We start from the raw sequence: 16,697 nt of genomic DNA, 5'->3' as shown, positions 1-16,697 counted from the left end.
ATTTGAATCTAATCTAATGAAGTAACATAATAACCTATCTATAAAATAGCCAGAATCAGTGGAAAGAAAGATAGAAAGATAAATATTATGACACCTACCTCCCTGACAATCTTGTTTTATGTTGTTAATACAAATAGATATTCACTCACTCACTCACTCACTCACTCACTCACTCACTCACTCACTCACTCACTCACTCACTCACTCACTCACTCACTCACTCACTCACTCACTCACTCACTCACTTACTCACTCACTGTTTCAGTCACATGCTATCATGGATATATCACAAAACTAGTCTCTTTTCTCACAGATGAGGCTGAACATCTTTTAGCTGAACACGTTACAATATCAGTGATTACTGACAATGGGTGAAATACCAGTTAAGCAATGTTTGACTTTCATAACATGTTCATTGCCTCTTTGTACCAGATCTTCTGCTAGAAACTCTTGAGAGGCTGGACACAGATGATCTGAAGAGGTTTCAGTCTTCTCTGACCACTGACCTGCTGCCTGGCTGTCCTACCATCCCTGAGAGCCAGCTGAAGAACACTGACATGAAGACCACCGTGGATCAGATGGTGGAGACATACGGCTCTGAGGGAGCTGTGAGGATCACAGTGGAGAGTCTGAAGAGGATGGGATTGTGTGATAATGCTGAGATTTTAAAGTGTAAAGGTAATGTATCGTATCTGTTCATTAAATGCACGTTTACAAAAAAGTGTCATAATTTGCTGATGATCAATGATGGCAATTATTTAATGTCATAGACTAAGGAGAATATTTAGATGAGCCTTAATTATTTTAACTTAAAAACACATTGGTGAAAAGATTTTTAAAAAGATTGCATGAATAATAATAAAAAATTGTTAATAATTAAGAAAGAATTTACAGGTAAGATTAAAAGTCTATTGATTTCTCAGATCTTCTGCTAGAAACTCTTGAGAGGCTGGACACAGATGATAAGAGGTTTCAGTCTTCTCTGACCACTGACCTGCTGCCTGGCTGTCCTACCATCCCTGAGAGCCAGCTGGAGAACACTGACATGAAGACCACCGTGGATCAGATGGTGGAGACATACGGCTCTGAGGGAGCTGTGAGGATCACACTGGAGAGTCTGAAGAGGATGGGATTGTGTGATAATGCTGAGATTTTAAAGTGTAAAGGTAATGCATCGTATCTGTTCATTAAATGTGCGTTTATAAAAAAGTGTCATAATTTGCTGATGATCACTGATAGCAATTATTTAATGTCATAGACTAAAGAGAATATTTAGATAAACCTTAATTATTTTAACTTAAAAACACATTTGTGAAAAGATTTTTAAAAAGATTGCATGAATAATAAAAAAAGTTAATAATTAAGAAAAAATGTACAGGTAAGATTAAAAGTCTATTGATTTCTCAGATCTGCTGCTGGAAACTCTTGAGGGGCTGGACACAGATGATCTGAAGAGGTTTCAGTCTTCTCTGACCACTGACCTGCTGCCTGGCTGTCCTACCATCCCTGAGAGCCAGCTGGAGAACACTGACATGAAGACCACCGTGGATCAGATGGTGGAGACATACGGCTCTGAGGGAGCTGTGAGGATCACAGTGGAGAGTCTGAAGAGGATGAGGCGCTATTATCCTAATGAGAAGTTAAGACAGTATGTGGAGAGGTTAAGGATTAAAGGTAAGAGAAGAACATCTGCATTTCAAATACAAATGACGGTAAGCTTGTTGAATGTATTGTGAGAACTACCTCTGATAAAGAGAAGCTATGTAATGTGTCTCTGTTGAACAATACATCTCCAAACGTGGTGACCTTGTGGAAACCAAGGACCTCAACATCAACCCCATCAACATTATATATAATTACCACATATATATACATATCCATATCTGTCTGCATATAATCCTCCTATATACCTACTTATACACCTGCATACAACCCATATAACTCTGTATGGTAGCATGTACATTAATGCTGTATATATATATCTAACTCCACCTGTCTGTACATACCTGCACATAATCCTTTTTAGATATCTGTAGATACTATATCTATATCTGTAGATACTATATCTATATCTGTACATATCCCTTACCTACTCTTACTAGTTATGCTGCTGGCCAGTATGACTACTACCATACTGTTTTACACCCAGTAGTACTAATTTATATATTTTATTTTATACCCAGTTTAATCACCTGTACATTGTATAGTACTATTGCACTTTACTGTTAGATTTGCACTCTGGTTGGATGCCAAACGTATTTTCGTTGTACTGTACTTGTGCTGTATAATGACAATACATTTGAATCTAATCTAATGAAGTAACATAATAACCTATCTATAAAATAGCCAGAATCAGTGGAAAGAAAGATAGAAAGATAAATAGTGTGACACCTACCTCCCTGACAATCTCTTGTCTTTGTTTTATGTTGTTATACAAATAGATATCCACTCACTCACTCACTCACTCACTCACTCACTCACTCACTCACCCACTCACTCACTCACTCACTCACTCACTCACTCACTCACTCACTCACTCACTCACTCACCCACTCACTCACTCACTCACCCACCCACTCACTCACTCACTCACTGACTCACTCACTCACTCACTCACTCACTCACTCACTCACCCACCCACTCACTCACTCACTCACTCACTCACTCACTCACTCACTCACTCACTCACTCACTCACTCACTCACCCACTCACTCACTCACTCACTCACTCACTCACTCACTCACTCACTCACTCACTCACTCACTCACTCACTCACCCACCCACCCGCCCACGGTTTCAGTTTCAGATTAAAGGTAAGAGAAGAACATCTGAAGAGGATGGGATTGTGTGATAATGCTGAGATTTTAAAGTGTAAAGGTAATGCATCGTATCTATTCATTAAATGCGCGTTTACAAAAAAGTGTCATAATTTGCTGATCACTGATAGCAATTATTTAATGTCATAGACAAAAGAGAATATTTAGATGAACCTTAATTATTTTAATTTAAAAACACATTGGTGAACAATTTTAAAAATAGATTGCATGAATAATTAAAAAATTAATTTGATCTACGAGAAGTATGGGAAAAGCAGTAAAAAAAAGAGTAGCACCCTTCATAATCAAAAGCGTTGTTAAAATTGTTTCTACAATGTTGCAGGCCTCATGTCAGACTCTCGTCGTGCCGCCAGCTCTACCTCCAGCCGCTCTGCCGCCCGCCATGGCTACCACTCTGCCTCTGCCGCCAGCTCTACCTCCAGCCGCTCTGCCGCCCGCCATGGCTACCACTCTGCCTCTGCCGCCAGCTCTACCTCCAGCCGCTCTGCCGCCCGCCATGGCTACCACTCTGCCTCTGCCGCCAGCTCTACCTCCAGCCGCTCTGCCGCCCGCCATGGCTACCACTCTGCCTCTGCCGCCAGCTCTACCTCCAGCCGCTCTGCCGCCAGCTCTACCTCCAGCCGCTCTGCCGCCCGCCATGGCTACCCCTCTGGCTCTGCCGCCAGCTCTGGCTACCCCTCTGGCTACCATTCCCAACTGTTCAATGAAGAAAGCGAGATGTACATCTCAGAGGATGACATGGAGACAGCGGAGGGTTCTACCATGCTGACAGAATATCTGGGTTCCTCTGGCCCTCGGAACATAACCACTGGTAAGAACATGGAGAACTTTAGAATAGAGAGTGTAAGAGCCAATTTACATGGTTGTAGTGCCATATGTTATATTTTATGCATTTGTTTGGATTTATGTATTTATGTTGGGTTCTGCCTATATACAGTGTGCCTGCAGCCTGCCAAATTGAGTTTGTGGCATCAGTACCCGTTGCTCACCAGTAGGTGACATACTCAGCTACTTAATGAATAACGGGACTGATGACAGCCAGGTGCGTTTGGTTACCGGCAGGGCTAAATAGTTTTTGACCGTCAAGTCGTCACGTCGACACGGCATGTTGTTTTGTTATCGTTTTGTTTGTAGTGTATAGTGTTTGTTTGTTCTTTTGAAGGTATCGTTGGCATTTGCTTTGTATCGCATGCAATTGGTGCATACGTTAATTATGTGGTAAATAAACCCATTTGGGGTACTAGTGGAACGGACCTTGTGGACATTCATTCCTTTCACCAGACGGTATACAACAGCGGCCACAGACGCGTCAACTATAGGTTTTTAGCCGGTAACAGCCTCCTCAAGGGCTTATAGTTTTATTGTTTTTGTTAAGTCAAGTTGGCCCTTATAGAGAGGATTAAACAAATCACTTTAGTTGAAGCCGTCATAATGTAGTATTTACATAACTAACTATCTCAGTTTTAATTGATTGAAATGTAATTATGTTAGAAGAGCCTAACCAGCCAGCTCCCAGTCCCAGTCCGACAACAACGGAGGAGCCACCCAGAGGAACATCCAGACGCGTGTCTCGTTCTCACAGCTGTTCATGGCCTGGCTACGGCTCCGGAGAGGAGGGAGGCAAGGCCTCAAGATTAACCCGCTCTTTGAGTACACCTGACATGGTGATGGTGTTACAGGTATGATGTACTATCAGTACACCTGACATGGTGTTACAGGTATGATGTACTATGAATGAAGGAATAACTCATTTGCCTTTAAACTTTAAATTCTAGTGAGTAACTAGCAGACTCTTTCACAACAGCTGTCATCACACATGGGATGTTTTAATAATGTTTCAGGATGGCAGCTTGATCCCCTTAATAAATGTCAACATGCCAACATGTGTTGGTACAACTCCGTCGTCAGGGCACATGTAAATCCTCCCACACGTTGGCATCATAACGTTTATTAAGTTCAGTGTGTTAGAGGCCCTATAGAAACCCTTCAGCTAGGCACTGTGCAGCTTTAACTAGAAACATTTCAGTTAAAAACCCTTTGGTTAGAAGGCCTTCAATTAGAAACCCTTCAGATAGAAGCCCCTCAGTTAAAAACCCTTTGGTTAGAAGCCCTTAAACCAGAAGCCCCTCAGTTAAAAACCCTTTGGTTAGAAGCCCTTAAACCAGAAGCCCTACAGATAGAAGCCCTTAAACCAGAAGCCCTTAAACCAGAAGCCCTTCAGATAGAAGCCCTTAAACCAGAAGCCCTTAAACCAGAAGCCCTTCAGATAGAAGCCCTTCAAATAGAAGCCCTTAAACCAGAAGCCCTTCAGATAGAAGCCCTTCAAATAGAAGCCCTTAAACCAGAAGCCCTTCAGATAGAAGCCCTTCAAATAGAAGCCCTTAAACCAGAAGCCCTTCAGATAGAAGCCCTTCAAATAGAAGCCCTTAAACCCAATGCCCTTCAGATAAAAGCCCTTCAGATAAAAGCCTGTCAGATAGAAGCCCGTAAACTAGAAGCCCTACAGTTAGAAGCCTTTCAGTTAGAAGCTGTACCGTTACTACAGTTACAAGTCCTTCAGATAGAAGCACTTGAACTAGAAGTCCTTCAGATAGAAGCACTTGAACTAGAAACCTGTTAGATAGAAGCACTTGAACTAGAAGCCCGTTAGATAGAAGCACTTGAACTAGAAGCCTGTTAGATAGAAGCACTTTAACTAGAAGCCCTTCAGATAGAAGCACTTGAACTAGAAGCCCGTTAGATAGAAGCACTTCAGATAGAAGCCCTTCAACTAGAAGCCCTTCAGCTAGAAGCCCTTCAGTGGTCTTATCAAGTTATGATCTATATGATTTAAGCGCCAGCACCTCATTGCAACTATGTTTGATAGTGCTTTGGTTTTATATTTTAGGCAACTCTGGAATTTACACCAATTTGCAGTTATCAAGATAACAAGAGGACATATCGGTATTGTACTGTTTTGTAAATTTTCATATTTATCCTCCCTTTTCTTGAAACATGTTAATTCTTCATGATTGAGCCTTTTGCTTGTTTAATTCCATGTTTGACTTCTCCTGTACGCTGTGGCCCAGGTTCTCCTGCCCCCATGCAGGTCTGTTCGAGTGCAGTGTGACCGGTCTGGTGTTTGGGATGGAGGCGGAGGGAGAGGTGGTCTATAGGACGGTACCCTGGGACAGGAACTTTCTAAAACACACTGGCAAGAGAGCTGCTGGACCGCTCTACCAGTTAACCTGTCTGAGAGGCTCTGCCTTCCAACTGCACCTCCCACACTGTGAGATCCTAGATCTGTTCTCTAGTGAGTACCTACATACACTCTCTAGTGAGTACCTACATACACTCTCTAGTGAGTACCTACATACACTCTCTAGTGAGTACCTACATACACTCTCTAGTGAGTAACTACATACACTCTCTAGTGAGTAACTACATACACTCTCTAGTGAGTAACTACATACACTCTCTAGTGAGTAACTACATACACTCTCTAGTGAGTAACTACATCACTCTCTACTGAGTAACTACATCACTCTCTAGTGAGTACCTACATACACTCTCTAGTGAGTACCTACATACACTCTCTAGTGAGTAACTACATACACTCTCTAGTGAGTAACTACATCACTCTACTGAGTAACTACATCACTCTCTAGTGAGTACCTACATACACTCTCTAGTGAGTAACTACATACACTCTCTAGTGAGTACCTACATACACTCTCTAGTGAGTAACTACATACACTCTCTAGTGAGTAACTACATACACTCTCTAGTGAGTAACTACATACACTCTCTAGTGAGTAACTACATCACTCTAGTGAGTAACTACATACACTCTCTAGTGAGTAACTACATACACTCTCTAGTGAGTACCTACATACACTCTCTAGTGAGTACCTACATACACTCTCTAGTGAGTACCTACATACACTCTCTAGTGAGTACCTACATACACTCTCTAGTGAGTAACTACATACACTCTCTAGTGAGTAACTACATACACTCTCTAGTGAGTACCTACATACACTCTAGTGAGTAACTACATACACTCTCTAGTGAGTACCTACATACACTCTCTAGTGAGTAACTACATACACTCTCTAGTGAGTACCTACATACACTCTCTAGTGAGTAACTACATACACTCTCTAGTGAGTACCTACATACACTCTCTAGTGAGTAACTACATACACTCTCTAGTGAGTAACTACATACACTCTAGTGAGTAACTACATACACTCTCTAGTGAGTAACTACATCACTCTCTAGTGAGTAACTACATACACTCTAGTGAGTAACTACATACACTCTAGTGAGTAACTACATCACTCTCTACTGAGTAACTACATACACTCTCTAGTGAGTAACTACATACACTCTCTAGTGAGTACCTACATCACTCTCTAGTGAGTAACTACATACACTCTCTAGTGAGTACCTACATACACTCTCTAGTGAGTAACTACATACACTCTCTAGTGAGTAACTACATCACTCTACTGAGTAACTACATAAACTCTCTAGTGAGTAACTACATACACTCTCTAGTGAGTAACTACTGTACATACACTCTCTAGTGAGTAACTACATCACTCTCTAGTGAGTAACTACATCACTCTACTGAGTAACTACATACACTCTCTAGTGAGTAACTACATACACTCTAGTGAGTAACTACATACACTCTCTAGTGAGTAACTACATCACTCTCTAGTGAGTAACTACATACACTCTCTAGTGAGTAACTACATACACTCTCTAGTGAGTAACTACATACACTCTCTAGTGAGTAACTACATACACTCTCTAGTGAGTAACTACATACACGCTCTAGTGAGTAACTACATACACTCTCTAGTGAGTAACTACATACACTCTCTAGTGAGTAACTACATACACTCTCTAGTGAGTAACTACATACACTCTCTACTGAGTAACTACAACATCACTCTCTAGTGCAGGGGTGGCCAACCCGCGGCTCGCGAGCCGCATGTGGCTCTTTGCCCTTCAATGTGTGGCTCTTCCATCAAAAAAAAAAAAAATACAATATATATATATATATATATATTTTTTGTATGTCACTCATTCCATAAGGACGTAGAATAAACATTTACAGATTTTTCTTTAAATGGTCCATTTGCATGTTCTTGGTATCTGAATCTAGGGACATCTATGGATCTCAGGGAATGTATTCCCAGTGTCCGAAATAGTGTGTCTGTTACTAGGCTTGAGTAAATTGTAATGAACCAAAGGAGAATATCAATTCTATTTAAAAAAAAATTTGTATCTTTGACTGTGAATAACACCATGCTAAAATGTACCAGACCTGAAAAATCTAAGCAAATGAATAAAGGGAAGATGATTAAACAGAAGGTTTTGTAGATACAGTACTGAATTCTGCCATCTTTTTTATAATGTAAATTTCTCCACCATTTTTCATCATATTGCAACACGTTCACAGAAAGGTAGAGAAACTAACTGCGTTCTGTTTTATGGCAATAACGTTCAGGTTTGTGGGAGATAATCCCAAAAAATAAGAGAAATAAAAAAGTAAATCCAGAAGTCAGATGATTGACAGGGGCTGGCGTGAGCTGGGTAGGGTAGTTTTTCGAAATTCGAAAGCCCTGAGTCTCTTCCTTCAAAAGACTACACTCACTTAGCGTGGCTGGGTGGCGCAGCGCACTAGGCACTCGTCACCAACGCAAGAGACACTGGTATCGAATCCGGCTGTCAGCGTTGCCTCCGGCTTGGCCGGCCGTCATACTGGCTCAATTGTCAGTCAGCAGGAGGGAAGCCGGTGGGGTGGTATTCTGGTCGTTGTAAACGGCGACTCCTACAGGTCGGTCAGGGCGCCTGCACAGCAAGGGAGGGAGATGGTGAGGGTAGTGTGACCTCCCACGTGTTACATCTCACCAATGAGAGTCCTCGCTGCCAGGTGAAAAGATGCTGCTGGCTGTCTCCTATGTCTCGGAGGAAGCATCTGATAGACTTCAGGGCTCCCTAAACGACCAGTGGGGGGCACATGCGAGCAACGACCAGGAAGGGGAGGGGGGAATTGGCATAACGACTAAATTGGGATGGGAGAAAAACACAGAAAAACACAGCTGCTCCACTTCCTCCCGTCAATATGCGCTGGTTTCCGACTCAATGCCCTGAGATTTCTATAATCTTATATTTCACTAATAACAGTTAAAATCATTGGTAAACAAGCGTAATGCTGAAAATATACACTTTTACTGTATATCTCGGGCTTAAGAGGTTAACCCTGTGAGGCCCAAATTAAAAAGACATTAGCGACTTCAGAGGCCAGAGGGTGGGACATATAAACACATTTACTATCCAATAGCACTGTGAGGCTGAACAACAGGACCAATTGACTATACATGTGCTTAAAAATTTTTAAATAAACATTTACAGACTTTTTTTTTTTAAATGGCTAAAAGTGTTTGGTAATTTTGCAACCGTGGGTCTCACAGGGTACTTTTAACCCTGTGAGGCCCAAATAAAAAAGACATTAGCAACTTCAGAGGCCAGAGGGTGAGACCTATAAACACATGAAGGGTGCCGTGACTGAAAAAAAAGGTTGAGAAACGCTGGTATATGGTGTGGCTCTTTGTGGTACCACAGTCATTTTTGTGGCTCTTAGTCTCTGACTGGTTGGCCACCCCTGCTCTAAAGCATAGGAAATAGGTTCACGGCTTTCTGTTGTGGATGGCTAAAATGTTTGCCTGTGTGTTTTGGTGTGGATTATCACTTTATTGTCTTGTGAACCCATTTGCTGCCTGTCTGAAGCTTCTCGTACACTTTGAACCGGGCCAGAACTCGTACTACTATTTTCAGACCACTTAGCGTCCAAAAATCTGACCTTTTGTTAATCTTTTTGTTTTCTCCAGAGGGCGGATGTGACTTCCTTTCTGTGGCTCATTTGGCCACAAATGGCTGCACCAGATTCAGACGTCCCAATATGATCACAGAGACACATGTCATAATCAACATCTATGGGTTCTGTGAATACGGGCTGACCAAGGAGGAGGGTGCTCCGGTGTGTCCAATCAGAGCTCTCGTGCTGCTGCTCTACCGGCCTTCAGAGGACCCCATCTAGAGCCGCTCATCAAGGTGCTGATGCAACCGAGAAATATTGTAATAGACGAGGTACGTATTGCAAGTTATCTCCTTAAAAAAAAAAGCTTATGCCATCAACCGTCAACACTACATTATATGGCCCCTAGCATCTGCTTCGTATTGAGGTTATTTAAATAAAAAATATTTAATGGTGAAAATACATCTATGTAAAAACTCAAATGAAACCGCTCCTGGGATTCATAACATGCTCTATAACCTGACTACTTAAAGGTGCCAAAATGATTCAATGTGTAATATTGAATCATTTGGAATGAGCATGTGGTATATTCCGTTGTAGGAAAATATCTCAAGATACTTCTTAACACTTTCAGTGCCGGGCCGTGTTTTCCTATTTACCCCGTTGAGTGCCACCATCCACGGCCAATGTTAACGTTAATATCGCCTAATCTATGTTTTAAATTATGGCTATGTGTCTAATCTGCCCGTCGCTTATCAAAGACTCATTTTCCAGTCAACATTGGCAAGGCAGATTGTATTTTTATCGCTTCATTTCCGTTTGATAGCATTTTGAAAATCACCCGTTTTCGCGAAAAAAAACCACACATGCCTATGATAATGGCCTTTTACTGGAATATTCCAGAACGTTGTCATTTGTCGGCCTATTTATGAATCGTTTTCAAATAAACGCTAGATGATCGATATCACATAAACGCTTATATATCCGTGAAAACGAGTCTGATTATCCTAACACTGATAACATAGATTCCTTACCTGACATCAGATGGTATCCAAATGGTATATTCCAATTCCTGATCACCATTCGAAAAAAAAAAAGATCCAACGTGTATACAGTAGAACACATCTGTTCCTACAGTAGCTACATCTGTTCCTCCCTCCCCATCAACCTGGACCCTCTGCAATTTGCATATCGCCCCAACAGGTCCACGGAGGACGCCATAGCCCATGTGCTGCACACAGCAGCATCACACCTGGACAAGAGGCAGGGGAACTATGTGAGAATGCTGTTCATCGACTACAGCTCAGCATTCAATACCATAGTCCCCTCCAAACTCATAGCCAAGCTCAGGGACCTGGGCTTGAACTATGACCTCTGCCAGTGGGTCTTGGACTTCCTGACGGGCAGACCCCAGGTGGTAAGAGCCGGCAACTGCACCTCCTCATCCATCACGCTCAACATAGGGGCCCCCCAGGGCTGTGTTCTGAGCCCCCTCCTCTACTCCCTGTACACACATGACTGCGTAGCACAGCGGAACAACAACACCATCATCAAATTTGCTGATGACACAGTAGTGGTGGGCCTGATCTCTGCCAACGACGAAAGGGCCTACCTGGAAGAGGTAGAGAACCTGTCACAGTGGTGTCAGGAGAACTGCCTCTCCCTGAACATCAGCAAAACAAAAGAGATGATTGTGGACTTCAGGAGGTCGGGGGTCAAGGACTACAGCCCCCTCAGCATCGACGGGGCACCGGTTGAGAGAGTGAACAGTTTCAAGTACCTCGGAGCCCACATATCCGAGGACTTGACATGGACCACACACATTGACAGTGTTGTGAAGAAGGCACGACAACGCCTCTACTTCCTCAGGCGCCTAAGGAAGTTCCAAGTCAGTCAGAAGATCCTTAGGAACTTCTACTCATGTACAATAGAGAGCATCCTGACCGGCAACATCACCTCCTGGTTTGGGAATAGCACTGCACAAGACCGTAGCAGACTACAAAGAGTGACACGTTCAGCCGAACGCACAATTGGAGGGGGGCTTCCCACCCTCCAGAACATTTACAACAAGCGGTGCAAGGGGAAGGCTAAGAGAATTATTAAGGACTCGAGCCACCCGAACAACTGCCTCTTTGAACTGCTGCGGTCAGGCAAGCGATACCGGAGTCTTAAGGCGAGCACAGAAAGACTCGGAAGAAGCTTCTATCCCCAGGCCATCAGGCTGCTAAACGAACAACAATCGCTAAACGAACAATAATCACTATGCAACAACCATCAAATGCACACAGCACACACACCCACACGCACACACTCACTCAAACAAACAACACACTGCACCCACTCTCCACACTTTAGATCACACAAACACACTTACACTTTATATTTATTGATAAAGGATTTGCACTACAACTCGTACACCTACTGTGAATTGTACCTAAATTGCACCTCGTCCCATTTCTCCATTTCTGCCTTGCACTATATAGTATTGTATATTAGTACACTGCACAGTATTGTATATTGTATGGTAACTACGTCTATTCTGCATCGAACATTGTACATATGTCTAAACTGAACACTGTGACCTCATTTTTTTACTTCTAATTTTACTATGTTATTTTATTTCATACTTATCTTGTCTTGCACAGTCTCTGGAGCGCAACAGTAAGAAGCATTTTGTATAAAAGTATTCTGTACTTCTGTATGACAACTATTAAAGAAACTTGAAACTTGAACACATGATCCGCGCGGCTCAGAGGCTCCAGAATGAACTCTGGTAGACCCCGGCTGCATCAGTGAGAAGTAAAATGTGGAGTCAGAAATCCGTTCTCCCATTCACTTTCATTGAGTCCATTCCAAAAGGGTGATTTACCATCTGGGAGACGATAGGGGGGCGCTTTTTTCAGATCTGAGCGGCGGCGGTCCCTGGATCTCTAACGGTAGGCTCGCGTGATGCAATATGATTTCAGATCGCTAATAAAAAAAAACAAAAAAAAAAAGCGTGGCATTCAACGGTCTGGTCGTAAACCAGAGAAAAGCCGTGAGTGGCACTCAAAGAGTTAATATCAGAAGTTGCTTTATTAAAAAATAAGGTTCAGTTCACAATAAGTGAAGTCACGATTTGACTTCAGGCTAAGTTAAAACTCACACACACAATGTCAGGTCTTCACAGCAGGCAGGAACCAGGCGTCAAATAGCAGGGAGCAGAGAGAGAGAAAGAGAAATTAACTGACATTCTATCTCATACTATCAATGTATTAACCTATAATTCCTTATGAACAGATTAAATTATACCTCAAGCACCATGTACAGTCAACCACAAACAAATAATTTGGAATAAGCCCACATTTGGAATAAGGCCTGGCATATCGTGCAGCGAGGGGAACGGCTCCCTCCTACCTAATCAAATCAAATCAAATCAAATGTATTTGTAAGGCCCGACAACACACGTTAATGTCCCCATGGGCCGGACACGTCTTCTTTAACACATTGGGGACGGACCACGGATATATCCGGCTTTCGAATCCATGCGTTGTGGACAGAATCACGGAGATATCCGTGGGAAGTTGTTATTGCTTTTATTCCATTTTAATAACCTGTTCAAGGTCGCAGAGCGGCACTGCAGATCTTCCCTGCTCTATGAATTCGACAATGTGCAATACCGGCCAGATCCTCTTAGGGGCGCTGTCGCGCTACTGCAATGTGCCCTGTGGGCGAACAGATCAGTCTATTTGTTTTCTTTCAACGGAGATTTGAGTAGCACGATTCTGGATCTCCAGCCTGTAGCTTTGATTACGTTTCGAATCACAGATTTCACCATGCAATAAGGGGATTTATCATCAGCCAATGGACATATCGATCTACCAGATGGCGATCGATAACGGGGAAAATGCTCTGGGGGATCAGCCCAGACCACGGTAAGATCCCCTTCACGTAAATTACAGCCCGATCGGACACCGTTCCGATAGCCATCCAGGCGTTCGGGCTATGTGGCTAGTTAGACGAACACGGTTATTGCTAATCAATAATAATAAACGACGCCCCCCCCCCCCTTTCATGCATACATGCTTTGGGATCGTCCGGATCATATACAGTTTGAGTTATTTCTGTAGCATCTGTAAAACGGAAATGCCATTGGATATAACGTTAGCAGCTATTAGCTCTATAACTAGCCTTCCAGAAAATATACTAGCCCAAATCCGCTATAAAGCTTATATTCACGGCGCTATAAAATGAGAACCTATTTGTAACTGAGGGGTACAATTCCCTGACTGTATTATATAAGTATGGTATCATTAAACCACTACTGTCTTATGTACATTACTACTGGCCATACAGTACACAGGTATATCAGATGAACACTTCCCACAATGACACGGTTCCACACAAAACTGGGTTATAATAATATTTATTAGCAGCAATGATAGTATATAACAATACTTTACGTAGGGTCGCGCTTATAAGGCGAAAGAATGTGCGTGAGTAAATCAATAACGTAAGTCCATTATCATATTACGCAGGAGATAATGAATACCACCTGTATCTTAGGAATTATATCTATGGTACACTAGTAAGGCAGCGGGAGATACTGGTAGGGTCCCTCCGGTTGTAGGCCAGCAAGGGGAGAGGATTTGTCGGTAGTAGAGTCTGGGTCAATGAAGAATAGGGAGACTCCAAGTACAGGAGACGGTGCAATAATCTCTTGATCCGCAGACGAATAACAGCTGTTCTCCGGCATGCAGCTCCGCATGGAAGAAAGCTAGCCAGCCTCAGGCTTCTGAGAGGCGGGCTCGACGTTGCTCCTCACAGGGTAAATCCCACACAATTGTGGGTGTAGACTATTCTCCGCTCCATCAGTTACAGGACCAAAGCAAATATAATCCAGCCGAAAAGGGCTATGTAGTCGTCGGGTAGGTTATCCAGTGTACATGTCCACACGGTCCTCGTCTAGGGCTCCTCGGGTGAAGGCGCCAGGGTAAGCTGCCCAGCCTGGATAAGCACACTAGCTGGTACGAGGAAACGTTGGTGATGCTGGTCACTGTAGAACGGTAGCCGCACGATACACTATACATAAATAGACTATTACTGAATTAATAGAATAGGTCGAACTCGACGGTACAGCGTTAAACTCTGATACTTCAGTTATTAATTCGCACGCGGTCTCAATGCTCTATTTGGGGCCAAACAGGCCATACTTCACCGCACGTTGTATCGTGGGTGAGGCTTCAACTTATTGGGTAACATACTTCTGTATTCACCTGCGCCGTATTTATACGTTAGGTGAACAAACTAGTACCAGCCTTATTCCTGTCTCGTATCCTTGCGCAGAGCCGTTCATGTCCAGGCATGTCTTTGGCGGTGACTTTGAACTAGACCTTGGGGGTATGGCAGTGGCGCCTAAGGGACCGCTGTCCAATAAGAGAACGAAATATTATGGTCTGTACTAGGTAAAGGGATATTCCGTGTATATGTACAAGGAATACACAAGGGATATCAAACGATATACAAATATTATGCAATATATATCAATTAATAAATATATATATTCGGTTTAATCTGATCCTTCGTAACACTATTGATGCATTTTTTTTTCGTTAAGCCATTTTGAAGGGACGGTTTATGCACTCAATTGACAATGAGAATGGACAGATAGCAATACTATAAAGTATAGATTTAGCTGTACAAAAAGCCACACGTTTGTTTACAAAAGCTGGCCCTCAACCATTATATTAGACGGGCCCCAGTGGCCGCGAAAGTGTTAAACAAGTCAAGAAGAAACATCACAATAAGTCAAGAACAAAACAAAAACACCATAAAGTCAATTTTTTTTTAAATAAATGCAAAATAAATGCAACACTCCCAGACATACCCCACACGAAGGTAAGGAAAAACTCACTAAAACCTAGCAATAGGAAAAAATTCACCACAGGCAATGTGGAGGAGAGAAACCTTCAAGGGGGGATCTCCCTTCTTAGATGTGGGTGATAGTAGTGTTGCAGTAAAACAGGCGCACAGTTGGTAAGCATGCACTCATATGTGTGGTGAAACACAGATAAGTGCATGCGATAGCAACTGAACATTTTGAAAGATTAAAGATAGAGCTGATGGCGGATCTATTTGAGGCAAAGGGGCGGCGCAGAGAGGGTCGCATCCTCCCGGTCATCATCACGGACGTCCAACACTCCGATCATCACTCCGAGACAGCCACTCATAGGGAGACAGGGAGACGGGACAGGCGTTAGACAGTTTGCGTGATTGTGATGGGTGGACATAGCAATAGATACAAGTGGTAATCATATATGTGAATAGAATAGAAGTACTTAACCCAGCAATGAACTCCACTTCTAAACCACGTTGACGGACCACGGACAGAAGACGGTAAGAAGCTGATCCATGGCCTCGGTGGTGCATGTAGAACAGTCACTGCAATCTTGGCCAAGACCCCGAGACATCCACCACCTTGGTCAGCACTACGAGACAGCCACTCAGAGACAGCCACTACCTCCGGTCAATGGTCTTTAACTACTCACCCAATAGACAGATCAGCATAGTAGGTAGTCATGGGGGTAGTGGTCTTGATGGTGTGTAGTTGGAGACCATTGCCCTGGAGGGAGCCACTCCCCTCGCTTCATAATAATAATAATAATGGATTGGATTTATATAGCGCTCTTCTCTGACTCAGAGCGCTTCACAGAGTCCATTATTCGTTCATACACAGTCATACCGGTGGTGGTAAGCTACAATTGCAGCCAGAGCTGCCCTGAGGCAGACTCACGGAAGCGTGGCGAATAATCATCGCCTACGGCCCCTCCGACCACCACCAACATTCATTCACATGCATACACATTCATACGAGGCAAGTAGGTTAAGTGTCTTGCCCAAGGACACAACGGCAATGGGACATGGGCTTGAGCGGGATTCGAACCACCAACCCTTCGATCATTGGACGCCCCGCTCTACCCCTGAGCCATAGCCGCCCCACATGGCCGCTTCATGGTATGCAAGCCCAGATTAAGAATTCAGAGGCCTCTGGGCCAGACTCTTGTGG

General features: G+C 43.1%; 1 protein-coding gene across 1 annotated transcript in view; it reads left to right on the top strand.

The window, feature by feature from the left end:
* The window catches only part of LOC311248601 (uncharacterized protein), an 84,219-nt gene that overhangs the window by 32,967 nt on the left and 34,555 nt on the right, over positions 1 to 16,697 (top strand). Inside the window, exons 6-11 of the mRNA XM_084339458.1 lie at positions 433 to 678; positions 924 to 1,166; positions 1,408 to 1,674; positions 3,161 to 3,649; positions 5,927 to 6,130; positions 9,860 to 9,948. Coding sequence (XP_084195584.1) covers positions 433 to 678; positions 924 to 1,166; positions 1,408 to 1,674; positions 3,161 to 3,649; positions 5,927 to 6,130; positions 9,860 to 9,948 — 1,538 coding nt within the window. The remainder of the gene's footprint in view (positions 1 to 432; positions 679 to 923; positions 1,167 to 1,407; positions 1,675 to 3,160; positions 3,650 to 5,926; positions 6,131 to 9,859; positions 9,949 to 16,697) is intronic.

Source organism: Notolepis coatsorum (genome assembly GCF_963971535.1).
Source record: "Notolepis coatsorum genome assembly, contig: SCAFFOLD_252, whole genome shotgun sequence".
NCBI classification, from domain to species: domain Eukaryota; kingdom Metazoa; phylum Chordata; class Actinopteri; order Aulopiformes; family Paralepididae; genus Notolepis; species Notolepis coatsorum.
Note: the sequence above shows the minus strand (reverse complement) of the source record. Positions and strands in the feature narration are given on the sequence as shown.